Here is a 12968-nt window from a genome sequence, read left to right on the forward strand (position 1 = left end):
GGCTCACCCTTTCACAGTGGTGGAAAGTAACTAAGCACATTTACTTAAGCACTGTACTTAAGTACAATTTTGAGGTGATTGATTGATTGATTGATGTACTTTATTTAGTAAGACATGAGAACAACAGTACATGGAAGTACAAATTCACAATACAAGGTCTACTAAACTGGAAGACTCATTAAGCACTGAGCTTAAGGTATTTGTACTTTACTTGAGTATTTACAATTTCCAATACTTTTACTTCTACTCCACTATCTCAGAGGCAAATAGCCTATTGTACCTTTATTCCACTACAATTATTTGAAAACATTAGTTACTAGTTACTTTGAAGATATAAATTATAACATTATAATACATACATTAACCACTTTAGCCCTATTTTATACATAGGCTAAAATAGCCGATCTACAAGCTCACAACGTGAGCTTGTAGATCTGCTATTTTCAAACGTTTTAGTACTTTTACTTTTAGTACTTGAAGTACATTTTCATACCAATACTTTTGTACTTTTACTCTAGTACATTTTGAATTCCAGACTTTTATTTACTTAAGTAAAACATTTTAGTACTTTTTCCACAACTGCCTGTGATCTAGGACAGGCAAATGTTTTCAGTCAGAAACCAGATAACTTTGGCTCACACATTTGCACGTCATTCTTTCAACCGAACCAAGTTTGGAAACGTTAAAAGGTGACTGACCAATATAAAACAGCTTATATACTTGTAGCTGCACACTAGTAATAACACTCACTACTAGTAGTAGCTCTAAGCTATATTCATAGAACCCTGCAGCCAACCTAGAAGAATAGTCATGACCAAACCAATCAGACTAGACCTTGAAAAAAACGTTTTTTACACGCTCGGGACGGAACTCATTGTTGATATCAGCGGGTAAGCCAATAATTACCAGAATATGCCAGATATTGTCATTCACTATATTAGGCTAATAGCCTATGTGCTTTGCTTTGCTGTTGTTGTAATATCTGTTATTTCTACTCTGTATGAGTGTAGGTTTGGTACATTTGACAGTTACTTTGCATAAATAAATTATTACATTATAAAACCATACATTAATCACTTTAGCCCTATTTTATACCTAGACTATTTGAAATTAGCTGATCTACAAGCTCACAACTGTGAGCTTGTAGATCGGCTATTTCCAAACATTTTTGTACTTTACTTTTGGTACTTTAAGTACATTTTCATACCAATACTTTTGTACTTTTACTCAAGTCAATTTTTAATTCTGGACTTTTACTTGTAATAGTACTTCTAAATTGCAGTATTGATACTTTTACTTAAGTAAAACATTTGAGTACTTTTTCCACCACTGCAGAATTGTCAGGGGTTGCTGGGGACCCAAGTGGGAATCCATAATGTCATTCATTATAATTATTATTATAAAATTGGTAGATCTACAAGCGCATTTATAGTTATATTTGCAACGGGAAAATGTATAATTATTTTACCTGAATGAGACACAGGTAATGCTTCAAATAATCTGATGTAAAGTGGGTGTTATATTTCTTCCTGTCTGTAATCTAAATGAAGAAGATTAGACCGAATGCATCCCAGACTTTTCTTTTTCTCTCGCACTTCTAAAACCAAAGATTGTGGTCACTAGTAGACGCCCACCCTTCCCACAGCCAATTCATCTAGTACTAATGTACTTAATTGAATGCTAATATTGTTCTATAGTTTAGAGCCACTGATGATTGTATACATTCTTTGATATTTTAAGTTTTCGCACCCTTACAACCAACCAGGGTTCAGTCAGTTGACAAATACCAGTATACACAACGGGATGTAACACATTAGGGTGACATAAATGAACTAATTTGTGCCGTGACAGTATTTCTCTACCAAGTCATAAGACAAATAGTCCCATTCCCAGCTTGATGCATGCATCCAACAGTACATTAAGGCCCCGTTTACACTAGCAGCCAAATCCAGCCTGAATCTAGCCTAAATCAGATCTGTGCCACATCAAGATTGGAATCCGATTTGTTTCATGAAGTCTGAACAGAGACAGGTCACATGGAGTCCGATTTGGAAAATGGCGAGCAGCATTCAGTGGACAGACGGAGATATTCAATGTCTCCTAGCACTTTGGGGTGATGCCTCTGTACAAGCGAAACTTGTAGGAATGTATAGGAACAAGGCAATATATGAAAACATATCTCTCAATTTTAAGAACACATATAAAGAGATAAAAGTCATGACACCTACGTCGTTACCAGGGTAACCAAAGCAGATATGTGACACAGGGCGGCTTTGGGTTGATGTTGTTTAAATCAGTCTGAACACACAGATCTATGACAGATCAGATCTGGTCACTTGCAAATGCAGTGTGAACAGTCGGGCCAAAAGATCTGATTTGAGAAATAAATCGGATTTGACTGGATGTGACTGCAGTCTAAACCGGGCCTTAGAGCTGGCTATCCAGCTGTTGCCTGTTGAAATAGAATATTATGTACTTTCCATATACTCTACTGTTGTTGACACACTTTATTTGTAAGATGACTCTCATTTCCTCATCAACCTTGCATCACAATCGTTCCTTCTTTCAGGAGTGCCCCTCCCAACGCCACGTGTTATGGTGTGAAGGGCAGTCCCAACGTGAACTACAATGTTCCGACTTGGACTGTCATTCCTCTTTCTGGGGACGAAGTTCTTCTCCCCATCACCTTGAAGGACGCCAGTCAATTTGAAAATGACAACAACGTGAGTTAAGCAGGACCAGTGGTGGAAAGTAACTAAGTACATGTACTCAAGTACTGTACTTAAGTACAATTTTGAGGTATTTAAGTACTTTGGAGTAGTTCCAATTTCCAATACTTTTACTTCTACTCCACTACATCTACGAGGCAAATTTTGTACTTTTACTCCACTACAATTATTTGAAAACTTTAGTTACTAGTTACTTTGTAGATTTTGGTTATTATAACAAAACATACATTAACCACTTCAGCCCTATATGCATTTCGTTCATTTGAAAATAGCCGATCTACAAGCTCACAATGCGTCGCAGATCTGCTCATTTCAAAAGATTTTTAGACATTTTAAACATTTGAAAACTTTTGGTACTTTAAGTACATTTTGATACCAATACTTTTGTACTTTTACTCAAGTAATTTTTTTCTTATTCCAGACTGTTACTTGTGACAGAGTATTTCTACATTGCAGTATTGATACTTTAACTTAAGTACAAGATTTGAGTACTTTTTCCACCACTGAGCAGGACACAGGATGGCCCCAGGCCCTCAAACAACAGCGCACCAATTACTAACCTGTAAATATCTTGAACACAAATAAAGTGAACACAACACACTTTATGCAAGAGGAGAGTTTATTCCTGAGAAAATATGCAAATAATGCATATTTTCATATTCAGATGGTTCTTTCGAACAGTTATGCAGACTCTCTATACGCATTCAGCTATGGCTGTCCAAAATGTTGTCAACTTTTTCCTGGAAGGATTAGTGTGACTTTTTGTGTCTCCTACCGGAACCGCTGCCGGTCATCAAATTGTTGGCTTAGGAATACGACAAAAACTAAAAATATCCATGAATGCAGTGAGTGACTAATGGATGACTAACAGTCATTTTGGGGGTGAACTATCCCTTTAAGCTGCAGCTTTTCATTAGCATGTTCCCTTCTGTCACTGCTTGTGATGTGTTCTGTACCTATTTAGTGTCTAAGCTACTTGAATGAGATATTTCATGGATGATAGTTTGAATGCACTTGACGTGTAAAATCATAATCTTTTTACAAACCTTTTTATATTCTGTTAAGAATTACATAATGGCATTGTCATCCTCTGTATGTGTAAGTAATTATCTTCATTTTTATTTTTAAGTTAACAGTTGTCTACCATGGCTATGACGGCAAATTCATCAGTGAATTCATCCTGCATATCACAGTTCCTGGTATGTAAGAGCCTGATACATGTCCTTTTGTGTTGAGTTGGCTGGCTCACATACAGTATGCCAAAGCTTACATTAACCCAGATAAGCTCTTATGCTAATTGTGAGAATCCCACAGTGGTGTGAAGTAACTGAGTGCATTTACTCAAGTACTGTACTTAAGTACAATTTTGAGGTACTTTTACTTTACTGGAGTTACTCCAGTGGAGTATTTCCAATTGTCTAGATTTGCACAGATGTTCAAGATTTTTCAAAAAATAGCAGATCTACAAGCTCATAGCGCGGCACTCGTCCATCTGTCTGTGAGCAGCTAATCTCCGGCACCGTTGGCCCGGTCGCTACGAAACTGTGCACACACACTCCCTGGATGCCAATTCAGAACCTCTTCCCCAAATTTGTCACGTGGGCCGATTTGCGTTTTTAACTATAACTGCACCCATCTGCATCAAACTTTGCACGCACACTCCCTAGAGGCCATGGAAAAACATCTGCCCTGCATTTTTCACTTTTGCCTTTTATAGCGCCACCAGGAGGCCGATATTTGCAACACTTTTCTTTTTCATATTACTCCTACAAATTTTGTCGAAACATCATGCAAATCGGTACACATTATCTCTAGAGTCAAGTGAGAATGATGGTTCCGTCCGCTTTTTTATATTCCATATAGAATAGCCGCTCGACCCAACCGGATGCACCGTGGTGGATTCGAAACCTGACCTTGACCAGGGTCCCCCAGTGGTCTGCACTTGGACCACTCCTTTTTTCCCTCTACACCGAATCTCTTAGCTGAAAATAGCCGCTTGATCTACGAGCTTGTAGATTCGCTATTTTTGCAGAATGTTTGCCTATGACCTGCCCAGGATAGGGATGCTAGGGTTCATATGGTTAATTTGTGCATGCCAAAGGAATAGGTAGTTCACACAGAGCAATTTAGAGGGACCCTCGTTACACTAAATACAAATTAAAGCACAATTAGCATAATTACATCATTATGAAAATCCTTCTCGATGTCTTCCCACCTTTTCAGACGTGTCGGCCTCCCAACCTGTCTCTTCCAACGTAACGGCGGAAGGACCGTCGACGAGCTCCTCTCAGAGGGAAAGCCAGGCTGAAGATATGGACAAGGGACACCAGGCTCAAGATGTGAACCTGGGAGACCAGACTAAAGATATGGACCAAAACAAACTGGTAAGGCTACCTCTTGGCCTTAAACCTACAACTCATCTACCCTCTGCTCATTTTGCTAGGGTTGGATGGCTCAGGGTTGAGGACAGAGTACAGCAACTTGCAATGGGCCTGGTCTACAAGATACACCACAACATTAAGATACCCATGTACCTGTCAAAGTACTTCAAAAACGTAAATGAAGTCCACAATCACAACACCAGAGGTAGCTTCCACTGATCACGTCCAACCCATATTTGGCACAAACATGCCCTACCAAAAGGAGTAAAGGAGTGTAAAACCCTACTCACTTTCAAAAACACCTTCAGGAGGCTGCAATTCAAAACTGGCCCCTGTCAAAGTCATAACCTACCCCCCCCCTTTTCTTACCTTGAAACTGTTAATATGATGTTCTGCATAGTAGTGTATATCTGTCTGTCTTTTAATGTCTCCATGAATTGAGTACCTGAGGACCCCATTTGAAACAAACTATTAGGCTTTCATGGGCTTTTTCAATCCTATTTAGTTGACCTTGTATTGTGAACTGTACTTCCATGTGTTCTTTTCTCTGCAAACTTCTAAATAAATCAATCAAAAACCAGGGACACCAGACAGAAGATGTGGACCCGGGACATCAGGCTACAGATGTGGACCAGGGACCTCAGGCTACAGATGTGGACCAGGGACCTCAGGCTACAGATGTGGACCAGGGAGACCAGGCTTCAGACCAAGGTTATAATAGTTTTGGATTATTCATTATAGTTTAGTTTAAATTCGTTTTGACAAAAAAAATCTAATTCCGTTAGTTTTCATTCGTTTTTAGAGCGGGTTTGCTAGTCTTTATTAGTGATTTTTGTGACAACGCTTAGTTTTAGTTTAGTTTTTATTTGTTTTAGTGTTAGTTTTTTTTCATACTTTGGGTTATTTGTCAGGTGCAGGATTCAAAGAGGTCAGAGTAAGTATTGTGTAATAAAAACTCAACAAAAGATACCATTTAAACATATATATATATATATTCTGTTACTGTTGGACAATCAGAAAAACAAAAACTAAGTGCATTTTGTCTATAATTTCAGTTTGTTTTAGTTAGTTTAGTAACACAAAATACAGTTTCAGTTAGTTATCTATTATAATTATAATCTATTATTTTTATAGTTTTTATTTAGTTCAGTCAACGAAAACATTTTTTCAATTTTAGTTTTCGTTATTCCGAAAAGATTTGCAACAAATTTTCACGACTTAAAAACAAATAAATAGCAGATCTACAAGCTCGTAGCGCGGCACCGAGTATATCTGCTATTTTTGAATAGCCAAAGAAATAAAAAAAATGACACACAGATGCCTTCTCGGTCTTAATGGGTTAAACACTTCAGAAATCGTCTTAACATTTTCCAAGATAGCAAAAATAGCTGATGGTTGCGATCCGACCCAATATTTTGGAACATTTTTGCTACAATAAAATGTTTTTATTGTAGAGAGTGGTTAGAGCTTGAAGTTCAGCAATTTTCACAATTTCTTCCTCTTTCTTATTATTTGACATGTTATGTGCTTGCACATGTATACACCTCAGTTTAGCTTGTACTATTATTGGGTCACTAATGGTTCTTTGTTTTTCAGTGTCTACACCGCCTTGCTGCAGCCAAACTAGAAGAATAGTCATGACCAAACCGATCAGACTGGACCGTGAAAAAAACGTTTTGTACACGCTCGGGACGGAACTCATTGTTGATATCAGCGGGTAAGCCAACGATTACTGGAATATGTTAGATACAGTATTGTCATTGACTATATTAGGCTAATAGCCTAAGCTATGTTTGCTGTTGTTGTAATATCTGTTGTTTCTACTCTGTATGTATATATATATATATATATATATATATATATATATATATATATATATATATATATACACACTGCAACGCGTTTTGAGCTTGTAGATCGGCTATTTTTGCTACTTTTATGTGACATAGACAGTGTATGCAATGTGGCCCTCTGGAGTGAGTGTGGAAATATAGTGACCCTCTCCATCATCAAAGTTGCATCACCCCTGCATTAGGGTGACATAATAGACAAATAGTCCCATCCCCAGCTTGATGCATCTATCCAACAGTCAATTTAGAGCTGGCTATCCAGCTGTTGCCTGTTGAAATAGAATATTACTGTATGTGTTTTCCACATATACTCCACTGTTTATTTGTAAGAAGACACTCATTTGCTCATCAGCCTTGCATCACAATTGTTATTTCTTTCAGGAGTGCCCCTCCCAACGCCAAGAGTTATGCTGTGAGGGGCAGTCCCAACGTGAACTACAATGTTCCGACTTGGACTGCCATTCCTCTTTCTGGGGACACAGTTCTTCCCATCACCTTGAAGGATGCCAGTCAGTTTGAAAATGACAACAAGGTGAGTTAAGCAGGACACAGGATGGCCCCAGGCCCTCACACAACAGCACACCAATTATTAACCTGGAAATATCTTGAACACAAATAAAGTGAACTTGCATAAAGTGAAGAACACTTTATGCATTTTGCAAAAAGTGAACACACTTTATGCAAGAGGAAAATGTATTCCTGAGAAAACATGCAAAAAATTGCATATTTTCATATTCAGATGGTTCTTTCGAACACTTATGCGGACTCTCTCCGAATTCAGCTATGGCTGTCCAAAATGTTATCAACCTTTTCTTGGAAGGATTAGTGTGTTTGATTGATTGATTGATTGATTGATTGAATATGTTATTAGGCAAAAATGTAAAACAGCACAATTACATTTAAAATACTTTGTCTAAAAAGGTCCGTTCAAAAAAGTCCTTTCAGTCTTGTTTCCATTGTGGTCCTTGGTATTCAATTCATAATCATATATGGTGGCACCAGCAGTTCAAATGTCATTAAAGAAAATACAGGGAAAAAAAGAATATCACTATATGTAGATTATGTACAAACAAAAAAAATAAAAAAAAAGCAGGGGGGAAATAATACAGTACGTACAAACAATGGGGGGGGGGATGAGGGTCAAAGCAATAATAACACTATATGTACAACAATGGGGGAGTGGGAGTCAGGGCAGAAAGAAAGGGGGGGGGGTTGTCTATCTGTTGGACCCGGGTCGGCGAGGCCCGGGTATGTGGGTCTCTCCCCGGGACAACTGCGGCCGGTATAAGAGAGAGAAATTAGTCAAATATTTTAAGTATTTCAGCAAATCTACCTCGCGCGCACGCAAACTTGTGCATGCGCGCACGCTTGCGCACACGCAAAACAAACCAAAAAAAAAAAAACTTCCGCTCCCTCACACAGCAGCGCTCACATATCAACACTCACACACCAGGTCTCGTCTGCGAGTCCGCAGCTGGGTGCTCCTCGTTTTCTCTGGTCAGATAACCTCAGGCTGCAGCTTTTCATTATCATGTTCCCTTATCACTGCTTGTGATGTGCTCAGTACCTGCTTAGTTTCTAAGCTACTTGAATGAGATATTTCATGGATAGTAGTTTGAATGCACTTGACGTGTAAAATCATAATCTTTTTACAAATCTTTTTATATTCTGTAAAGAATCACATAATGGCATTGTCATCCTCTGTATGTGTAAATAATTATCTTCATTTTTATTTTTAAGTTAACAGTCGTCTACTATGGCGGTGACAGTGAATTCATCAGTGAATTCATCCTGCATATCACAGTTCCTGGTATGTAAGAGCCTGATACATTTACATACAGCATGCCTAGCTTACATTAACCCATAAGCTCTTAAGCTAATTGTGAGAATCCCACAGTGGTGTAAAGTAACTAAGTACATTTACTCAAGTACTGTACTTAAGTACAATGTAGGTACTTTTAATTTACTGGAGTATTTCCAATTGTCTATACTTTTACTTCTACTCCACTACATCTCAGAGGCAAATATTGTACTTTTACTCCACTACAATTATTTGACAACTTTACTAGTTACTTTGCAGATATAAATTATTACATTATAATACATACATTAACCACTTTAGCCTTATTTTAAACCTAGGCTATTTGAAAATAGCCGATCTACAAGCTCACAGCGTGTCGCATTGCGACGTGCTGTGAGCTTGTAGATCGACTATTTTCAAACATTTTAGTACTTTTACTTTTGGTACTTTAAGTACATTTTGATACCAATACTTTTGTACTTTTACTCAAGTACATTTTTCATTCCGGACTTTTATTTGTAACAGAGTACTTCTACATTGCAGTATTGATACTTTTAAGTAAAACCTTGGAGTACTTTTTCCACCACTGGAATCCCAAATGTATCATTAATAAATGGGACAGAGAACCTTGGCTGATGTGTTCTGTCTCTGTTATCTCTGTTCTAGTTATTTAGTCCAATGGTTATCAACCTTTTCAATCATATCCCCCACCTTGGAATGTAGTTGAGGCATTACATTTTCGGTTCCACAGATAAATATTTTGAAAATAGCAGAGCTTGAAGATCGGCTATTTTCACAATTTCTTGCTCTTTCTCATTATTTGACATGTTATGTGCTTGCACATGTACACACCTCAGTTTAGCTTGTACTATTATTGGGTCACTAATGGTTCTTTGTTTTTCAGTGTCTACAACGCCTTGCTGTGGCTGCCAATAGCACCCAGCTAAGGTCTCGCAGACGAGACTTGGTGTGTGAGCGCTGATATGTGAGCGCTGCTGTGTGAGGGACCGGAAGTGCATGTTTTTTTCTATATATTAAACAATTTCCTCTCAATATTAATGTTAAAACTGATTGTATCAACGATTGCATGATTATGGTGGATATATAAATGAATAACATTAAAATACCGGAAGTGCATGTTCTTTTGGTTATTAAACAATTTCACTCCCAATATTTATATTAAAATGTATTTTTAACATAAATAATATAAATAATCGCAGCCGAGCGACTCCCCTGGAGGTTCTGTCAGAAAAGTATTACAAGCCCCCCCAGGGCGATACCTCCGGAACGGTGGGTTGCCCAGGGGCGGCGGAGGGCGTGTTGGACCCGGGTCGGCGAGGCCCGGGTATGTGGGTCTCTCCCCGGGACAACTGCGGCCGGTATAAGAGAGAGAAATTAGTCAAATATTTGAAGTATTTAAGCAAATCTACCTGCACACGCATGCACGCAGGCTTGTGCACGCGCGCACGCAAACTTGTGCATGCGCGCACGCTTGCGCACACGCAAAACAAACCAAAAAAAAAACCTTCCGCTCCCTCACACAGCAGCGCTCACATATCAACACTCACACACCAGGTCTCGTCTGCGAGTCCGCAGCTGGGTGCTCCTCGTGGCTGCTGTCACCTGACTTGTGATTGAGCTGGCTGCTCCTCCCCTGTCCCAGGTGTCCCTCATGAGGAATTAGGGCGTACATGGGCAACTGGCGGCCCGGGGGCCACATGCGGCCCCCACCTTCACTTAATGTGACCCGCAGGTTAATATCGCACTAATCTCTCAAGAACAGATTCTGCTCTGCGTTTGAATCTGTCGGTAGCCGTGTTGACAACCCGTGCGCATTGGTTTCAAGTGGGCGTGCCTTCAGATCAGGAAGCAGGCCGCGCTTTACCCAATCAAATGTAGTGGGCGGGATTCACGTGTCCGTCGATCCTTCCCCACTCGAAACAAACCGAAACTAATTTAACAATAGTGTCCGCGTAGCAGACAAAACCACGGAAAGATATTCACATTTTAACTTGCTCTTTCATCATAGAAACAAGTGGGCTTATAACCAAAACGATCCATGTTCTCTGGGAGAAGTGGTGTTAGTGTTCCGTGTAGAAATATTGTTAGTGGGAATGAAAACATAGTCGCACCACCGGAAGTGATGCACTGAAGGCAGACCGAAACCCCGGTTTCCTTGCGCACGGGTGCTACGGGTTAACTTCCTCCCAGAGCCAACTGAGATAGTCGAAAACAGCAGAGGGCGCTGTTTTTCCTTTTCATTTGGCGATGGGTTCCCAGATTGATATTGCACTAATATGACACTGATATATTATTGATTTCAGCTGTTACAATTCCAAACATTACCCGCTTTAATTGCTTCAGTCTATATTAGTAGTAGCTTAAAGGTAGGGTAAGTGATATTTTTGGGTTAAAACAAAAAGTTTTTTTTTTAAAGGTTAAAGCACTATATTCTGATAGTAATCATTGCTATAGAGTGTTTGTTCAGTAACAGGAGTCTCCCCGTCTCTCCAGCTCTTTAATAAACAGAAAATACATTTTTTGGTAGGTGTCAAAATCTCAGCCAATCAGGAGAAAGTACCCATTTTTAAGCTTCATTTTTATAGTGTTCCAGTTCTAATTTTGCCTGCTCATTTCTTAGTGTCATCACTTCCAATTTCACTTGTTTAATCTATATCCTGATTGAGTTCTCTATCCTGATTGGATAAAATTGGAAATGAAACTGAAACTGAAACGAAATTGCATTTTCTGTTTTATGAAGAGCTGGAGAGACATGGAGACTCCTTATATGGACAGGACACTCTATAGTAACGAGCACTATCAGAACATAGACCCATTTTGCAATTATTTGAATAATTGCAAATCACTTACCCTACCTTTAATGTATTACAATTCTATTGTCTTTTTTATGTCCAACGTATTTGTATTTAAGTTCATAAAGTTAACATAAGTATAACTAAATGCATTTGAAATTAATTAAATATTTTACTTTTCAGGATACCAATTCAAAAATAGCACAAAAGAATTCTGGATTCCAATTCAAAAATAGCAAAAAAAGCAGATCGACAAGCTCAAGACGTGTCGCACTGCGAATGTTTTGAGCTTGTAGATCAGCTATTTTTGCTACTTTTGTGTGACATAGAATGGCCTGACAGTATATGCAATGTCGCCCTCGGGAGTGAGTGTGGAAATATAGTGTCCCTCTCCATCATCAAAGTTGCCCACCCCTGAATTAGGGCCTAGGCTATACAGGCAGCTCTCCACCGCACCGATTTAGTCCCGACCCGTGTTGGAAAGCGTCTGCTGCCAACAACTTGTTGTTGGATAGCATAGTCCGGACCTCTATCGACCCGGCGATTATGTTCAGTCTTTGGGCCGACTGGTAGAGCCGTGGGGTAGTGAGGAGGGGGGAGAGAGGGGGGTGAAGGTTTGGTCCGAGCTGGCCTCGGTGTTGCCAGATTCTGTGAGTGAAACAAGTGACCAGGTCTATGAAAACAAGCCCAAAAGAAGCGACCAGTTTCACCACTTGAGCCCTATTGTATCAGCTATTTTCAAAACGAATCTTGAAAGCAAGCCCAAATAAGCAACTACACTTCAGGAACAAGCCCAAACAAAAGCAACCAGCAACTATGAATATTTACAAGCGACTTTACAGGAATACAAGCCCAAAGTCGCTTATAATAATATACGTTTCAAACTCAGTTTAATACAGGCTACAGAGGGTCTAAAATATGGATTTTTCTACCATTACATCTATGGGAGTTGTCTTCCCACCAATTCAAGAAAGTTCTGAAATCACTTCTCTTAATCACCAAATACTTTCCATATGGTCTGCCAAATTAACCTGGGTCCATTAAATATTTTCACCAGAGGTTACTTTTTGTGCCTATGACTTTTATTATTGCGATATGCTTTGTTGTTTATTTTCTTTGTTATATTGTCCATATTTTTGTTTTGTTTTTGTTTTTTTTCTCATTTGCATGACATGTCTATTGATAAGAGGGGAAAAATAATTTTAAGAAGTAGGGAAAAAAGCCGATCTACAAGCTCACAACAGTTGTGAGCCTGTAGATCGGCTATTTTCACTAGTTTGGGTCCCAGGGAGATATACAATTTCTCATGGGTCTCAAGCTAAAAAGTGTATTGATCTAGTGAGTTTGGAGCGGGTCGACATCAAAGCAGATGTTTCTTCATAATGAAGTATATT

At 39.0% G+C, this 12968-nt stretch overlaps 2 protein-coding genes across 2 annotated transcripts in view; one reads left to right on the forward strand and one right to left on the reverse strand.

Moving 5' to 3' along the window:
• tnfaip2a (tumor necrosis factor, alpha-induced protein 2a) overlaps positions 1 to 12968 on the reverse strand; it is a 389724-nt gene that overhangs the window by 31293 nt on the left and 345463 nt on the right. The gene's annotated exons all lie outside the window — the stretch shown is intronic.
• Positions 1473 to 7501, forward strand: LOC308103980 (uncharacterized protein; the record flags this gene model as incomplete). The annotated part of the gene is made up of 7 exons (XM_080454220.1): positions 1473 to 1483; positions 2570 to 2723; positions 3859 to 3928; positions 4953 to 5113; positions 5692 to 5821; positions 6707 to 6827; positions 7342 to 7501. 7 exons carry the CDS (start codon positions 1473 to 1475, stop codon positions 7499 to 7501), a joined length of 807 nt encoding a protein of 268 aa, XP_080310346.1.

Source organism: Gymnoscopelus braueri (genome assembly GCF_963280865.1).
Source record: "Gymnoscopelus braueri genome assembly, chromosome: 16".
Taxonomy (NCBI): domain Eukaryota; kingdom Metazoa; phylum Chordata; class Actinopteri; order Myctophiformes; family Myctophidae; genus Gymnoscopelus; species Gymnoscopelus braueri.